The 17,219-nt window shown below is 39.4% G+C and overlaps 2 protein-coding genes across 13 annotated transcripts in view; one reads left to right on the plus strand and one right to left on the minus strand.

Annotated features, from left to right (window-relative positions):
* Nucleotides 1–10,585, plus strand: LOC104146809 (ankyrin repeat domain-containing protein 40). 7 transcript variants are annotated; one of them, XM_068914190.1, is made up of 6 exons: nt 1–175; nt 851–999; nt 2,550–3,035; nt 3,628–3,794; nt 4,522–4,698; nt 7,588–8,371. In XM_068914190.1, exons 1-5 carry the CDS (start codon nt 42–44, stop codon nt 4,663–4,665), a joined length of 1,080 nt encoding a protein of 359 aa, XP_068770291.1. In that variant the 5' UTR covers nt 1–41; the 3' UTR covers nt 4,666–4,698; nt 7,588–8,371. The 7 variants fall into 7 exon arrangements, 6 of the variants coding, with proteins under 6 accessions (XP_068770291.1, XP_068770290.1, XP_068770289.1 ...); XM_068914188.1 differs by having other exon boundaries at nt 3–175; nt 3,628–3,803; nt 7,588–8,369; XR_011135595.1 differs by adding an exon at nt 8,378–10,585 and having other exon boundaries at nt 17–116; nt 765–999; nt 3,628–3,803; nt 4,522–7,971.
* Nucleotides 9,896–17,219, minus strand: part of LUC7L3 (LUC7 like 3 pre-mRNA splicing factor) — a 23,776-nt gene continuing 16,452 nt past the window's right edge. The window contains exons 10-13 of one of the 6 annotated variants that reach the window (XM_068914180.1): nt 11,969–12,109; nt 11,758–11,863; nt 11,278–11,343; nt 9,896–10,418 (exon numbers count right to left, since the gene is read on the minus strand). In XM_068914180.1, the coding sequence (XP_068770281.1) occupies nt 11,319–11,343; nt 11,758–11,863; nt 11,969–12,109 (272 nt within the window). In that variant the 3' untranslated portion in view covers nt 9,896–10,418; nt 11,278–11,318. Of the gene's footprint in view, nt 12,110–17,219 lie in introns of all 6 variants that reach the window. The other 5 variants (XM_068914181.1, XM_068914179.1, XR_011135594.1 and 2 more) reach the window with 5 other exon arrangements.

The following is a 17,219-nucleotide window of genomic DNA, read 5'->3' on the forward strand; positions in this document are numbered from 1 at the left end:
GAGGAGGAGGAGGCGGCGGGCGCAGCCGGGCCGAGGCGGCGATGAGCGGCCCGTCGGAGGCGCGGGAGCTGGCGGAGCGGCTGCGGGAGGCGGCGGCGCTGGGGGACGTGGAGGAGGTGCGGCGGCTGCTGCGCGCGGGGGTGGACGTCAACTCCCGCAACGAGATCAACGGCTGGTGGGTGCGGGGCGCCGGCGGCGGGGCGGGGCGGGGCGGGCGGGCGGGGGGGGCCGGCGGCCGCCTTCCCTCCCTCCCTCCCTCCTCCAGCGCTGGCGCGTACCCGGCGGGTGAAAAAACCCCAAGCGGGGAGGAAGGGGGTGAAGAGCTCCCGCGGGCCGGGGCCCCGAGGAGAGGCTCCCCGGCCTCGAGGGTTTGGGGCCGAGGTGTGCGGTGGAGCTCCCCCCCCCCCAGTCAAACACAGCTGCGCCCGCCGAGGATCTTCTCTCAGGACGCAGCCCTTGGTTTTGCCTGTTTACAGGGAAAGGCTTAACCTCAAAAGGCTTTGAGATTTACTGCTAAAGAGGATCGTAGAGAAAGGAGGCCGTCGTGTTTCTACCTGGCCCTGCGCGTTGGCTCGAGGACCGCTTTTTAATAAAAGTCGCTGGCTCGCGGCTCTTAGCGGCAGCGGCAAAGAGTCGCTGTTGGCCCCGCGCGGTGCCGCGTGGCGGCAAAGGGCCTCGCCCCAAGGGCTTCATACGTAACCGCGTCGTAACTTGAAAAACATCACTTAACGAAGGACCTTTACTCCCAGTTGCTTTGACTTCAGGCAGGTTATTTCGGGCGCGTGAGAACGGGCCTCGGGGCGAGAGGTCGGAGGGGTGCAGCTCCGGCCCCGGGTTTGCTTCCCCGCAGGACGTGCCTGCACTGGGCCTGCAAGCGGAACCATGCCCGCGTGGTGTCCTGCCTGCTGGAGGCCGGCGCCGACAGGGCCATCCTCACGGCCGCGGGAGAGCTGCCTGCCCAGCTGACGTCGAAACCAGACATCAGGAAGATTTTGGGAGGTACCGTGCCTGTTTTTTTTTTTTTTTTTTTAAAAACTCCTCTAGGATTTAATGCTTTTATCTCGGCCACTAGATTATGCCGGTCAAAGTTTTGTCAGCATCTAGTTAGATAGCCCTGACTTCTATTCCATGCTCCTGCGAATAGGTCTTGAGGGCTTCGGTTAGAAAGTGTAAGTATTCTGAGCCTTGTCGTCAAGAGGTTGAAGAGTTGTACGCTTGGGAAAGGTGCTGCTGCAGTCATGTTTCCGCTGACTAAACAGAGCTAGCCCCTAGGCCGCAGTTGGACGCGTTCACGTTTGTAAAACTTGGCCGTTGCTTGACCATAAGAAATCTTACAGTTAAAGCAACTGCTGAATTTCAGAAGTGATGGCTTCTGAGAATTTTGTTACGCTGTGACTTGCTGTAATACTAATTTTTTGCTTCGTGGTTCTGTCTGTAAACCCGACTGTAATAAGTCCCACTGATGTATTTCACGTTAAACTTTGCATCTGCGCCGCTCTTGAACACCACGGGTAACCTGTTTCCATCAGTATCTCTGCCTTGGACTCCAGATTGTTTAGTGTTTCACCTTTACAAATCTTGGTGTTTGTCTTCTGCTAATCGTGCTTTGGTGTGAATAACTCTCTCCAATGATACGATCTTACGGTAATGGTACGCTGTTATCTTAAAGGAAGTAGCAGCTAAATCACGACCAAGGTTACAGCAGTCACAACTGAAGGAATGGCACGTTCTTTGCACAACAATTTTGGGGTTTTTTTTTGAGCAAGGTGCTCACTTCTTCAGTTTCTTTCAGGGCAAATGACTTGAGTTCTGTGTGTTTTAAACATCCAAACTGACGAGTCTGAGTGAACGAATACCTTGTTCGTTGTAGCCTTATGTATCTGTCTAGTTATTAAGCTTTCACATGTTTGCTGTAGAATAAACACTTATTACTTAAGTTCTTCTAAATGGTTTTTATTCTGGGAGTGTAGAGCTGTTGACCAGATCTTTCTGAACTGCTTTGACATTAGTATAAATGTCCTACAATTCTCAGTCAGGCAAGAATTTAATTTAATTATTGCAGTACTTTAAGCAAGAGGAGAGGGGGGTTGGTCTTACCAAATAGTCACTAACCCAAATAAATAATTCTGTTTAATTTGTTGGCATGGATCATAATAAACTATACATAGCAGTGTACTAAAAGCATTACAAAATGAGATTTAGCCTAGAACTACTGGTCGGTTTTTTTGAAAATGTTGAAATAACAGTGCTAGAAAAAACATTGCTTTAAATGTGGGTTTTTTTTTTCCCTTCTGCTTTGTTTTTAAAAAGCCACAATACACTGTAAAAATTCCTAATTTTTTCTTTCATTTCATGCTTACTTGCCTTACAACTGCCATATCCTTATGATAAATTAGTATCATCCTTATGATTATCTCCAAATGAGATGCTGTAGTTTTAAGACGCACTAAGAAAACTACCTCAAGATGAGAAAGATCTATCTAATAACATGTGTGATTGTTTTCTTTCTCTCCACTCCTTGTCCCTCCCTTTTTGAACTGCATTAATAGAGGAAGAAAATGAACGTCAAGAAGTGAAAGATTTAAATTTGCCAATTGTTGCAAACTATTTGGCCAATCCACCATTCCCTTACGTTTACGCTAAAGAAAGCATTCCAGACAACTGGACGGAATCCCAGAATGAAAGTGCTTCCATCTCTTCCGTTTCCCAGTGCGAAACTAGTCCTTGTTCATCAGCAACTCAGGTTGAAAGCATTTGCACACCTACACCACTGAACGGTGACGATGATTTTCCTGCATTAGACACTGCACAACAGCTGCCCGCACCTTCGGCGACTGTCACAGCACCAAAACGCATAAAGCCTAATGTACAGAACGGCCCTATTTGTCAACCGTCCTTGTCTCATAATAGAGGTCTGTTTTCTCCAGTAGCATCGAAACAGGCTATACCTCAGCAAACAAACGATTCACCTACTGGTCCTGCGCCAACGTTTCAGCCTTTTTTCTTTACTGGAACTTTCCCATATAACATGCAAGGTAATGAAGTGTAATTTTCTAACCTTCTCTTATACATTGTATTTTAGTTACTAGTTGAAAGCTGAAGTTAAAAATGATTCCTTTGGCTTTCAGACTAATTTGGAATGAAGGCAGAGAGGTTGATTTTTGGCTAAAAAGAACAAAATGATACCTAGGACTTTTTTTTTTTTCCTGCTCTCCTAAGTAAAATAATTGGTTAGGCAGTATTTTAAACATAGTAACCCTTTGTAAGGTCTATTTTTTTTTTTCTTCTCATGGAAAGATCGCTCTTCATACCCAAGCAACATAAAATCCAAATTTTGCAAAATATACATAGCATAAAGTGCATCTCTGATAGTTTGGTAGCAACTTGACTTTATAACTAGATGGATCAGATTTTTTTTTTAACACTGTAAACATGCTTCCCCTGTGCATTTCCATTCTGTCTCAACCACCAGCTGCTATTGAAATAAAACCTTCCATGAATTGCGCAGTTGGATAATGGATATTGACCTACAAAACCTGAATTCGATGGATAACTGTAGATAGTTTAGCATTAGGTTATGGTTTTGGTTTTTTTGAGGGAAAAACTTTTAATCTTTTTTTCAATTAGAACTTGTGCTTAAGGTAAGAGTCCAGAACCTCAGAGACAACGACTTCATTGAAATTGAACTAGACAGACAAGAACTGACCTATCAAGATCTGCTCAGAGTGAGTTGCTGTGAATTGGGTGTAAATCCAGAACAAGTAGAGAAGATCAGGAAATTGCCTAATACACTGGTAAGAAAGGTAAGAGTTTTCAAATTGCAGATTAATTTGACATTGTGCTTTGCAGACATCGAAGAAGATATTTCTGTAGAAAGATCAGCAAAACATAGTGTTGTGTTTTTAAAAAAACAAAACCAAACCTGATTTAAGTTCAGAAATTCAAAAGAATATTGGACTTCTCTTCTTCTAACTTCACCATAGTGTATTTAAAAATATTTTTGTCAACTTAGGCATAGAGTATTTCAGCTCCTAAAGTAAATGATTACAGATTTTTTTTTTTTTTGGAAATGTATCAAAAATAACACATTAGTGAGCTTTTAGCATAATTGCCATCTATTGCTTAAGCGTCTGCTTGTCTAAAAGGACCAAATAGTAGGGGGAGAAAATGCACAAATTGGCATGTGAGTAATTTAAAGATATGCCATTAGCAAATGAACATGCTGCTTTGGTTTAAAAATACCTGGAGTTCTGTAAATGAAATCTGTTGGTCACAACTCTCAGTAAAATGACAGACGCAAGCAGAATCAAAGCATAATGAGGATCTTGGGGAGGAAAAACAAAAGATGCTTTCAAGGAAAGAGTAAATGCTGACAGGATTTTTGGCATTATTTATTCATATTTGTGGGCGTGAACACTGTACAATTTTAGTTTTTACTTCCTTTAGCTATTCTAATTATTTACAAAGTAAAATTGGATGTGTTTAGAAGTAATCTGTTGTTATCCTCTCCATCTTTAAAAGGACAAGGATGTTGCCAGACTTCAAGACTTTCAAGAACTGGAATTAGTTCTTGCGAAAAGCGACAACTCTCCTTTCAGAAATGCTGCATCTACTTTGCCCGAAAGAGCATGCTACAATAGTAGAGCATCAAAGCTGACTTACTGACTCTTCTAGATGAATCTAGAATGTGAAAACCTGGTAACTACATGCTACTGCCTTTTGAAGGCAGTGAATTGTGTGTGTGAAACCTTAAGTTATTGTTAGGGTTAATATTTTAACTAATAGTTTATCTTTGATATTTAATATCCCCTTTGCTTTTATTTTTTTACTTGATGCTGTATTCAGATAAAGGATACCTCATTTGTCTACTAAAAATCACATGCTTCCAATGCAGTTCAATAAACTTTATTAGTTGTATTTGGCAACAAAGGTCAGGGAAAACTTAACTGTTGGTATGAAAAGTATGCTGAGTACTTGCACTCTTTGACCAGGTTACAGCGTTGTGGAAAACGATTCAGGAAATAGCATATATTCTTTTTAAACTTCCTGATTGAGTGAAACTTCAGAGGTTGTTTTGGCACTCTAAAAAATATAATTTGGAATTCCTTAATCTCTTCCTAAAGTCTTAACAAGATGCAACGTCTTTTTTTTTCCATTTCACCACAAACAACTGACAAGTTGAAGGCTTGCACTAGTGGGAGTTAGCAGAGGAACATCGTCAAGCATTTGACGTGGTGCTCTTCCTCCTGCCAGGCCCTATTTTCCATTGGAGGTATGGCTGTCAAATTCATGTATAGGTCCAGGACGGAAGTGCAATAGTAGTGAGTTAAGTGCAACAGACATTCCTTATTATTTGAGCCACGTCTATACCATGGGCACAGAGGCCAGAACTGCCTCTATGCAAGCTTAACCCCAGAACTGCACCAGCAGCAGAGCACACCTCGAGCGCACAGAAGTCTTATTTTCCTGCAGCACGACGTCATCCTGGCTGTGTTGCTGCTATATAGAAGCTGGTACATCTGCAAGATACAGCACTAGGGCTTGTGCTTGTGTCGGCTTGCAGCTCTGCACCGCACGGCACTGCGTGATGCAGACAGGTGGCCTTACTCTCCACCTAAACCAAGCCTATTACCAGTAAGCGATTCTGTCTGCTGGGAGTAGAAATGTTTAATGCTCACAAGTGACACGAGAAACAATTTTTCACTGGGCTGAAAATAAGACTAATGGAGAAAAATCATGGACGTGTAAATGGCTGTTTCTTCCTCCTATAATTGTAACTTACATGATGGGATCCTCCCACCTCCATTAAAAAAAAAAAAAAGCTGGAAGCAGCTCTTAATTGCCAAGTAGTAAAAGTGGCAAAAAGTTAGTTAACATGCCAATTCCAAAAAAAAGCTTATGCTTCACAAGGTAAGAAGAGGGCATAGGGCTGAGGCTGTCATTTTTTTTCCAACCTCTTGAGAAGACTGTACGTTACTTGCATGTAAAGTCCCAAGTACTGGAAGTCAAGTTAACTTTATGGCCAAGCCTCACGGAACAGTTCAGGGATGCGTGGTTAGTTTCTGCTTGTGGGAGGAGTAGGAGAAGCACAATAGTATACTTTTGAGTTATCACAAGCATAAGGAATGTACTATGCTCTTGATGAGCCATACTAAACAGGGAACATACATACACAAAATAGCAGAAATGGAAATTAGCACTGCGCCCCTGCAAGAAGAAATAATCTGATTCTTTACTTTACATTGCACAGTCTACTCTCACTTTTACACAGTGTCAAATGTTTTAGCCAGGTGAGTACTGCAGTGGGCTGAAGGCCTCCAGGTGCTTTTGCTAAACATTAAAAAAAAAAAAAAAAAAACCAAAAAAAAAACCCACCACCCTCAGACTTTAGTTAAGCTGCAGACTGCTTAACTTGCATATAAACAAATCAGAAAAGAAACCATTCAGTTGTGGTTTTAGGAATGGCAAATGTCATCATCAAAACAAAACGTGAAATCATTCCTCTCCACCCCAATCAAATTCTCTTACAGGTACTTAAGTAGCAGCATTGTTGGAGCATGAACATCCTGAAGTTTTTCCAAATAACATGGCAGTCTGCAAAGCTATACCTTAAGAGGCCCTTTTTTTTTTTTTTTGGGGGGGGGGTAACCCAAGCCCTACAGACAGTGAGACTCTTTGCACCAAAAACTTTTATTGGGTATGTAGGGGTTTTTTTTTGTTTTTTGGATAGGAGCTTTTTTTCAAAAAAAAAAAACAAAACAAAAACCAGTATCGACCTTTGGTTTATTAAGCTGCATCAGAGCAAAGTCTTTATGCATAGCTGGAACAGTGCTGATCTCAACTGTAGTGTTGATGTTCAGACCACGTATAGTACAACTGTGTTTTGGCAGGAGCAGCATGGCTGCCACATACTTTCTTCGCTTCCTGTGGAGGAGCTGCTTTATCCTTGAAGCAGGCTCCTCCAGGGGCATGTTGTGAGGTTAGCACAAGCAGGCATGTCAGAAGACTATGACTATCCCCTTCTGCCAACAGAACAGAAGCTTGTTTCAATGTTCAGGATATTACAAAATAACTACCCCCCCCCCCCCCCCGCCCTCAAAATTTTTTGCATAGTGGATTCAAAACAATCAATCATGACCCTCCTTTCTCAACTACTCCATAGTACAATGACTGCAACTTAACAGCCTATCACTTTTAAACTGCCAGCCACTGCAGTGCTGCTGTTTAAGCCCTCCCCCCCCCCCAAAAAGTTGGTTAGTTTTGACATCTTGCATCATCCCCCTATAACAGTTTTAAGTACCTGCTCCCCCTTTTTTTCCTGCATCCAGTAGGCGCGCTAGTGTTAAAGTCAACTGATTCAACTCTGGCTAAACGCTGGCTAAGATCGTGACACAGTATGAAGTAAAAATTCATAACTACACCACTCTATTTTTCTTGTAGGACAGGAAAGGGGCTTTTACTCTAATCAGTTACATATTTATCTTTCAGCATAGTTTAGAGGCTAGTTCAGATGATGTGCAATAATTGTTCAGAAAAACTATTTAGTTAATGGCTCAAAATTTAAAAAAGTCTTTAATTTTTTTTCAGTTCCTGTGTTTAGGAAAGCCATGGAAAGACCGCCTCTGCTAATTACTGAAGTTCAGCTGTCGCAGCAGCTGGTTTAAAAAGCTTTATTTGCTGTAGTTTCCACAACACATAACTGTTAACTTCTTCAATCATGATCTGACTAAGCGTGCTAGTAACAATAAGTCTATGCAGTCAGAGAAATATTTTTGTATGTTTTATGCAGTTTGATAAATGTTAAAGCACACTAGCTACCTTTTATTTTTTTTCTTTGAACAATAAACTGTTGGTATGACAACTGAAATTAAGTTAACAGAACTTAGTGCTTTTCCAACGGCTTTTGTTTGCACTACAAACTTCTACTGAACTGACACTGCTACTTTTTACCTCAAGTATCAGTTGTTTCAGGTATGTAGCTTCCCCCCCTTCCCCCCCCTTTTTGGGCAATGTGGGAGTGGATTGCAGTGAAACAGCTAAGCCTCTTAAAATTTTATCGCAACTTGGAAAAAAAACCATTCAGTAGTATATTTTTAAGCACCAAGTAAAATACTGTCAGGGTGCAAAACAGGTATGGAGAACACAGGTGGGAGATGCTTGCTTAAGTAAGGTACCTTGCTTTTTGCACAGTATAGCCAGAAAAATCCAAGGCTTAATCTTGGTCCTGAGCTCTGACGATAACACTTTTCTGACAGATGACTTTACTAGGGAGATGCTCATTGTCGTCAAATCTGAAGGTACTTACTAAAAAGGCACTACCTTTCTGATGTTCTGAAATATAGTACTTTGCATCATGTTTTTATCTCCCACACGCTAGACTCCACTATTAGATGTGTCAAGACACTCTGAATCCTGGCCCAACTCTACTACAAGGCACCCTGTTTGATCGTTCATACCTGTGCACAATAAACAAAAAGGGAAAATGCTGAAGGGAGGGTGCAAACAAGATGGAGCCACACTCGTTTCAGCAGTGCCAAGTGATGGGACAAGAAGCAACGGGTACAAACTGAACCACAGGAGGCTCTGTCTGAACATAAAAACTTTTTTACCGTGAGGGTAACAGAGCACTGGCACAGGTTGCCCAGAGACATTGTGGAGTCTCCTTCCTTGGAAGCTATTGAAAAGCTGTCTGGGCAAGGTTCTGGGCAACATGCCTTAGGTGCCCCTGCTTGGAGCAAGGGGGTGGGACTAGATCTCCAGCTGTCCCTTCCAACCTCAACCCTTCTGTGATTTCATAATGGCATAAGCTGTCATAAACATGTGGGGTAAGCAAAACTTTCTGAGCCTTGACAAGCTAATTATTATTGCTATTGCAATGTCTTTGCATGTATGAATTACTTGTAATAGCACATACAATCCATGGACAATTTTAGCCACTGAAGTGGTCTGTTCCGACCATATTTGATTATGTCTCCTACTGATGTTTCAAGAAGAATGGGTTTTGTGTACTGCTGCTATTAGAACATAGAAGCAGGTAAAATTATAACTATCTGCATGAATTTTTCATCTTAGTTTCCTTCTCCTATTCCTCCCCCCCCCCCAAAAAAAAAAAAAACCAACAAAAACCCCACTCCTTCCACTATGCCCACGAACAGGCATCTGCTTTAGGAAGACAAAAGTCAAAAAGGAAACATAGCTGTCCGCATGCAATTTCTCTCCTAATCAAGAAGGCAGCGCTCTACTTTAGAGGGACCAAGCTGCACCTCTTCTATGAATGCACGTCCCTGAACAGATAACACGCACACCAAAATTAGCACAAGCCCATTGCAATAGTGCTTTGTCCATGTATGACCTCAACTACAGAGGCAGTCAAGTCTTAAATACTAATCTGAAAGATGTCTTGCTACTGTGAATTCAATGCCTTATGGCCACAGCACTGAAGTATACAGTTCACTGTTTTTGCATGCAGACTAGTATACACTGCAGAGAGTTCTCTAGCAAGAACCATCATATTCAGCAAAACTACATTTGCTTGCAGTATAGCTTCACACAAGAGCATAACAGCATGTTTCTTTTCCCTCTTAGATGTTGTAATATGCAAATTGTGCATGCTTAGCTCTTACACACAATTGTTAATAAATACTAGCAGCACCTCTTTTTGATAGTACTGTTATTAAGTTTAATTGGTTTCAAAAGCCTTAGGCTTACATTTTTACTGTGAGATTTCTGTAATTTCTTGTTTGACTGCAGCATAAACTGCACTTTTTAGGGGACGCAGAATCCGACAGTTGCTTAACGGTTGAAAAGCAAGCTTTAAACAATACTAACTGATGACACCAAAAAAAAAAAAACAAAAACCACAGAAAAACTAAACATCCGAATTAATGGACTACGCTTGAAGACATGAGTAGATTTATTAGGAAAGAAACTTATTTAATATTAAATGTTCAATGACAGAGACAATCAAATTTGTAACAGAAATTCAAAGATACTTTATTTCCATTTGTCATATATCAAGAAGCTAGGAATAAGCCTAGTTGTAAAAATGGGATTCATTTTAGTTTGATTCACACAAATACTAAACATTTATTCTTGTGTTTTAAAGTCCAAGAATGAAAACTTGCAATTAAACACTGAGCAAGCCATGTGTTCAGGTTATGTTGGTTTCTTATCTTAAAAAGTCTTAAAGAAAAAAAAAAAGGATACAGGACTTATATTCTCAGTAGCATGTGTGCTATCAACACATCTTTCTGAACTCTGGGAGGAAACACCAGTCCTGAATTACTTTTTATAAAAAAAATTTCTAACTGAACTTTATATGTTTCTACGCCACTACAGCTTTCTTTCACCTCATTTTAAAGCAGATCTTCGTTTTAAGCTGTCTTCCGCTGTCTTCGCAGACTCCTCACGTAGTAGTCCTATAATGCAAAATTTTGGGAAAACACACAATTAGACAACGTAAAGAGCAATTCCTTTACCATTCCTATATATTGGCCCAGTTGTTAGCTGTCATCTTAACTCTACAAAAATGTCAACATCAAACATTACTGGCTTTAGAAGCAATAACGTAGTATAATGGTTTGATGATCAACATTAAGTGTTTAAGAATTCCTAGCATAAGTAATGAACCTATACAAACAGTTTACACTTTGCAAGAAGCTCATTTATCAGCTGTACTCTCCATTGTTAGTTCCTTATTTCAGGAATACAACTAAGTAATTCGTGTAAGAGTAAGAAAGCTAGGTCGAGAGTGAGGGGGGGAAAAAAAAAACTTTTAAAACTTTCTTACAAATACTGTATTTGTATTTCCTAATGTTTAGCTTTTTATTTCCAATAAATCATTTTCCAGCATACATTCTTGCCATGAATATTTGGTGGCATCTGCCTTTGTATTTACATTTGCCTTAGAAGTCTGTTATCAGCCATTCCACTTCTCTGTACTATGGCTGACTCCAAGTTCTCCTACACAGTAGGAAATATTAAACACATACCTCTTAAAGACTTGAATTGCATTGAATGTAACAAGGCGATTACTATGTAGTGTTTATTGCATTTTAAACTCTTTAAAGATATCTAATTCTGGGCAGCACTGCATCCCTACATACAGTTGAAAGAAAATTCCATTCTGTTAACATCAGATTTACAGTATTCACACAATACACAAAAAGTCCTTTTCACTATCTTGTAAATCAAAAACACAACAGTAAGCTTAAAGATTACAGGCAACAGCATTCAAACATGGATGTGGGTAGAGAAAGGAGTACCTGGCATGAGTACCTGCTTAGTTTGACTGAATCCTTGATTTTTAATTTGGCTTTTCATGGGCCGCTCACAACACCAACGCTGTGTGAGGTATGGTAGTCAGCTGCAATAATTCATAAACCCTACACTTCCATCAATCCAATGCTACTGGCTCTCGAGTTACAGAACAAACTGCATTAGAATGCAAGGCAATAAAGCAAAAAAACTAGAAACATCCTTGACAAAGAAATACTAGCAGTTTATATAAAAACAAAGTAGTCCAACATGTGCCTCAAATATTAAGTATTAAAGCAAAAGTTTCTGCTGATGTACCAACACAATATGGACTTAAATACAAAAACAGTTCAACTTTTAAAAAAACGATAACAAAATCCCTAAAAATAAAAAAAAGGATAATTAATTTTTCTATGGTGACTATATTACAAATATGTCCCAAAGAGGCACACTAATGGGGGCACGAGTCTGCTACAAAATAGCTGAGACAAAACAATGTACCTCAAAATGTTTTGCAGGACTACACTGTCTTTTCCTTCAGAAGGTGCTTTAGTATGTCTTCTTACTTGGCTTAGTTCCATCTTCATCTGTGCATACTTACGCTGCACTGTTAAACAGTAACAAAAAGCCCTAATCAAAGTTTGAAATAATGCACTTACCTCTGTCTGATCTGAGGTCATATCAGATCAGTTTTAATTGGACTGAGTGTCACCTTCAGATTTAATGTCTTCACTGGTCCCATTGACCTCATTCTTAGTATCACTCTCCTTCGAGTCTGTATTTGTGTCTTCACTCTGTTTTTCTCGACTACTGGACTTCATACTACTTTTTTTATCATCAGAGCCCCTCTTTTCTGCCATGAAAGAAGACATTGACCATGGATTTCAAAGTAAAAACAAACATTGCACACGTGAGATATATAGCATACAAATTGGGACAATTAACTTTCTATAATAATTAGAAATAGTAAGCGTCAAAAGGTTATAGAAATAGGCTTCAGACTACCATGCTGGAATGGGCAAGGTACAAAAATATTCAAGAAGAACAGTACAGGGTAGGGAAAAGGAGAAAGGACAGACCTAACAGCATCAGCTACTCAGCTGTTTGTTGAAATATACAAACGGAGAGGGAAGGCAGTCAAAAACAAGTTAAGCAACTATATAAACGATGCATGGCTACTGGCTTCCTTACTCATCATAGGATTCTTTTTGTCCCCAACTTTATTTTGTGATGTGTATGGCCATCCTTGGTATACAAGTCTCATTAACTAATGGTTCTTCAAAAGATTCAGAAAGGAGTGACGTGACAATGCATCAGTGCACTATCAAATAAATCAGTCTTTGCCAAGTAAAAACAAAAACAAACCAAAAAAAACAAACAAAACAACAACAACAAAAACTCCAACCCCAAACGATCAACTACTCAGGAAACAATATTAACCATAGCTAGCTTTAAAGTTAGGTATCAAGATAACTCAAAATAAACGCTACCGGGACAGAGCATAGCAGAAGCTGTCTGAGGTGCGTGTCTGTCAATATTATTAACTCTCAATTTTATAATTGAGAGTTATAACAATCATAGTCATTTATAATTCACTCAAAAAAAAAAAAACAACCAAAAAAAAACTTGGGGAAGAGAGTTTGGAAAATATGTAAAAGCGCTGCTTTCCAAAGGCAGAGGAACAGTAAGACGGGAAGGACCCCCAATTTCATCATGAATTAGAAAGATTTCTGGCGACTGAAGAGTTGGTTACACGGCTGAAAAACTGATCTCTTCCTCAATGATCTTCAAAGAAGGAAGCAAGCCAGAAGTAAAAATATTTCCATGGAGAGGAAAACATTTAGTATTATAGCTGCATGCCTCATCTGTAAATTCAGTAATTGCAAATATAATAAAAACATCAATTCTTCCTATGTTATTTCACACCCCAGTATGCAACCTTTGATCAGCAGAGATCTGGGAGAAGAGAAAAAAAAAAAAAAACAGAACCAAAAAAACCCCAAACCTAACCTCTTGGATGTCAGCGTATGGAACAACATTCACACTCTTTCTCTGATTATTCCCTGCTATCTGGGGAAAAAAAGAGAAAAACCCCAAAACAGAACCACACAAACCAAACACTCTGAAAAAGCTATTTTAAATAACACATCACCTAAACTGGCGTAACACGCTTCTATACTTTAGAAGACAGAAAGCAGAAATTAAGCTTCAAAAAGAGAAGCCAACATCCCAACTTTATTGTTTTAATACAGACCAGCAGAGGGAGGAGTGAAGCCCCCAAACAGGAATCAGGGCAACTGCCTAAAGAAAACTAATACTGAGGTTTCATCAGAAGCAGCACATCCAGCGCATAGTGCTTGGACATAGCACGCAGCGATGTCAAAAAGCTAACTGCAGAACTAGTAGTAGTAGTATCTGTCTGCCCTCAGTTTTTGGTTTTTTTTAAACTCCGCAGGTAGATTGCACTCTAACTAACCTTGTTAAAAAGTCTTCTTTTTGTGCCTTATAGGTATCTCCGATGCACACGTAGATCCACTGAGGAATAGTAGTCTTGTTTCCCCGCAGAGGACTAGTAGTCAGTCCAATAATCTTATCTTCTGTCCTATGTAGATACGGTAGATCTTAATAGCCCTACGGATGTGCAGTGTGCAGGGTTTTGTTTTGTCTTGTTTGTTTCTTGAATTTGGACAGGAAGGATAATTTTGTTGAAGATTTTTAAAAAAACTACTATTAACCTGTGGTATGAAAGATGACACTCTTCTAAAAACCTCAGTAACAAAACAGTTTTACCACAGCAAACCTTGAGTTTGCCATGCAGAACTGAGCAAGTGTAGTTAACAGAGAGCCTAATAAACTGAACTTCTTTCAAGTCCTGCAGTACTCGCAAGCAGTTAAGTTCCTTCACTACACAGCCATTCAGTAATTATTTCTTTAGAAGCGCATACAATTAGCTTGCTGTTGACACTCTGCTTACATTATTTTAGCTGTGATCTATTAGGCATAATCACATAATACTGACTGTGCTTCCCGAGTTAAAAAAAAAACAAAAAAAAACACACGCGCGTTTTTCTGATTGAGTATGTGTGGGCAATTGAGATATATTCTATAAAAAATTCCGATCAAGATAATGCAAGAGGTTTTACTATTCAGAGAATGCAAAATCAGTAAATTAAACACAGTATCAAATACTACTTTGGGTTTCAGTGTTTTGGCAGTATTTGCTGAGGTTTAATCCCTAACATGAAAACACATCCACAAATATATTTATTTTTAATAATATACGAATCCAGATTAAGGAAAGTCAAGAGTCAAGTAAAAGTAGTTTGGTGGTAGGTTTCAGTATTAATCCTTCATGAAATGAAGGTACGTGCAGAATAGACATTTTCAATCTCTTTTTTTCAACTTTTATTCCACCTATTCTAAATTTAGTTTACTTGAACTGCAGTTGCAAACTGCTGATTTGTATTAAGCTAATATTCAACTGGTATATTGGTTAGCAATATTTCTCTGCTCCTAAAATCCCAGTCAGAAATTAAGTATGTCTATTTTATACATATATTTTCTCCTTACAATCTTAATAGTCACTGTATTTCACAGGATTTAGAAAACAAGAAGCCAGGACTTCTGAACTGTGTTTCAAGGCATGGCATTGATTTAAACGTGCAACAGTGAGCAAGTCTTGGACAACTGTGGGCAACTGGGCCTTGTTTATTCCTGTTAGATTCGTGTGTATAAAGCAGTTCGAAATTTCAAGATGAAAGGCACTACCACAAGTAGCTACAGCCAGGCTTTTGCTGCTTACTTTTATAATTGCAGATCAATCATGGATATAACGAAAATTAGATTCTAAAGTAAACATTCCCAATGGAGCAGTAAACTTAAATTTCAAGTTGAATCTTAACCTCCACATTACTTCGTTCTGTGCAAATAGTAGACTGGATAGCCAGCCACACGACCTCTCAGATGTACGATGTACTTCTCTAAAGCTGTCTACATAACTAACTGCCTACAATGTCCTGTGGCAAACGCGAGGATGGAATGGCGTTTACAGCTTCATCACAGAAATTCAGTGCTTGCGTGGTAAATGCTGATTTTTTTTTCTAGTTTTAAAAATTTTCCCACTAAAGGAAGAAACACATGCATCTTTAACATTACCATCCTGCTCCAAGGTCTATTCATATTCTTAGATATATTATAGTTACTTAGTCAAAAAAAAATAACTTATTTTCCCAGGTTGAAGTTTCATCACAGATCATAGCATCACCTCACTGTTCTCATTTCTGGAGGGAGAAGGTAGCAAGCAGCAAATAAAGTGACCAGCAGGGAAATTAGTCAAGTCAAAACTAAAAGTACTTAGATGCTGAAGAAAGTTCACCAGATCCTCTATTTACTCTATTTATGGAAGGATTCAGGAAAGAACTAAGAACCCATAAGCTCAATAAATAAACCAGATTTGAAAAATTAATTATTTATATGCGTAGATACACAGAAAATATAGAAGAGAACATTCTTGACTAGAGTATCAGAAGTCTATTCATAAAGTAGGCAAAAAAGGCACAATATCAGATAGCAAGAAAGTAACAATTGGACAGATACAGGCTACAATACTGGGTCTGAGTTTATTACTACACATCAGTGCTGCAGCCAACAAGCAAGCAGCAAAAAAAAAAAAAAAAAAAAAAAAAAAAAAAAAAGCTTGCCTTGAAAGGACAAAGCAAAATGAGAGAAGAATCAACACCGAAGATGCACCATAGTATAAACCAGAAAAATTGAAGTGGTCCGAGGAAGTCAGGCAAGAAAAACAGATAAGCATTACCTACATTTCAGGAACTAATCTGCTGGAGAAACATGGAAAAAGTAAAGGTAGGGCAAACAGGCTCACGTAATCAAGAAACATGCACATAGCACCTTTCATTCCAGAGAACCTCAAAAGTACCTTAGAAACATAAAGGAATCACTTCACCCACTACTGACAGTCAGCTCTAATTACGAAGTGGGGTGGCTGTTTCATACTGGACATCGCTCAGTGCCCACAGCAAAACCGGCAGTTTTTAGGTCAGAAGTCAGCATTATATTCATCCAGAAGTTTCATAAGACTTTTAAAGCCGGAATTCAGCAATGACCATATTATTTATGTTTTCTCACAGAACGTGAATCTGTAGCTTTCTCTCTGCAGCTCTCTTTAATCCTACTTAAACGTAAAGCATCTCAACATCAGTCTCTGATGAAACACTGAGTCGTTATCAACGCTGTCGTACACGGCATGTACTGCTATAAAAGTTTCAAGGACTAATACAGCATTCCTATGAGATCTCACTTGAACACTGACAAAGCAAATCTCACTTCATTTAAAACAAGGGGCCGGGGGGGAGGGGGGGGGGAGGAGTGGTCGGGGCATATGGGATTGTAACCTAAATCATTACAGAAATTCTGCAATATTTATTTTCTTGGTCTGTATTTATAAATTAAGACAAATTAAGACACTGTGAAAGGAAAATAAGGGAAACATGATAGCGCAGAGAAGTAACAGGTGCTATAGAATTGCCAGCAGTCAATCTCTCACAGAAAACACACAAGCAAAGGGTAATAACAGAAATAATGCTAATGGTAGGAGATATTCATTCATTGTTTTTTTAAAAAAAAAGATTACAGTGCGTTCGTTTTTCTGAAGGTAACGGCCAACAGGTATTAAAATACGTCAAAATCCTCACACTACTTTGTCTTCAAAGTAATGGTAAGCTTTTAATAACTACTGCAACAAATAAAATGGTAGACATTGGGATGTGTGCATTAACAATGACAGGAAAGAGTGAACTGCTTCAAATCAGTTAATAGCAACATATACAGCTTATCTGATCAGTTCTGAATTGATGCTGAGAACTTTCAGTCCCTGACTGCAAGACTAGGAGCATGTGAGACTTTAGGAAAAATTAAGTTACAGAACTTTATACGAACAGCATCTT

The sequence above is a fragment of the Struthio camelus genome, chromosome 19 (genome assembly GCF_040807025.1).
Source record: "Struthio camelus isolate bStrCam1 chromosome 19, bStrCam1.hap1, whole genome shotgun sequence".
Taxonomy (NCBI): Eukaryota; Metazoa; Chordata; class Aves; order Struthioniformes; family Struthionidae; genus Struthio; species Struthio camelus.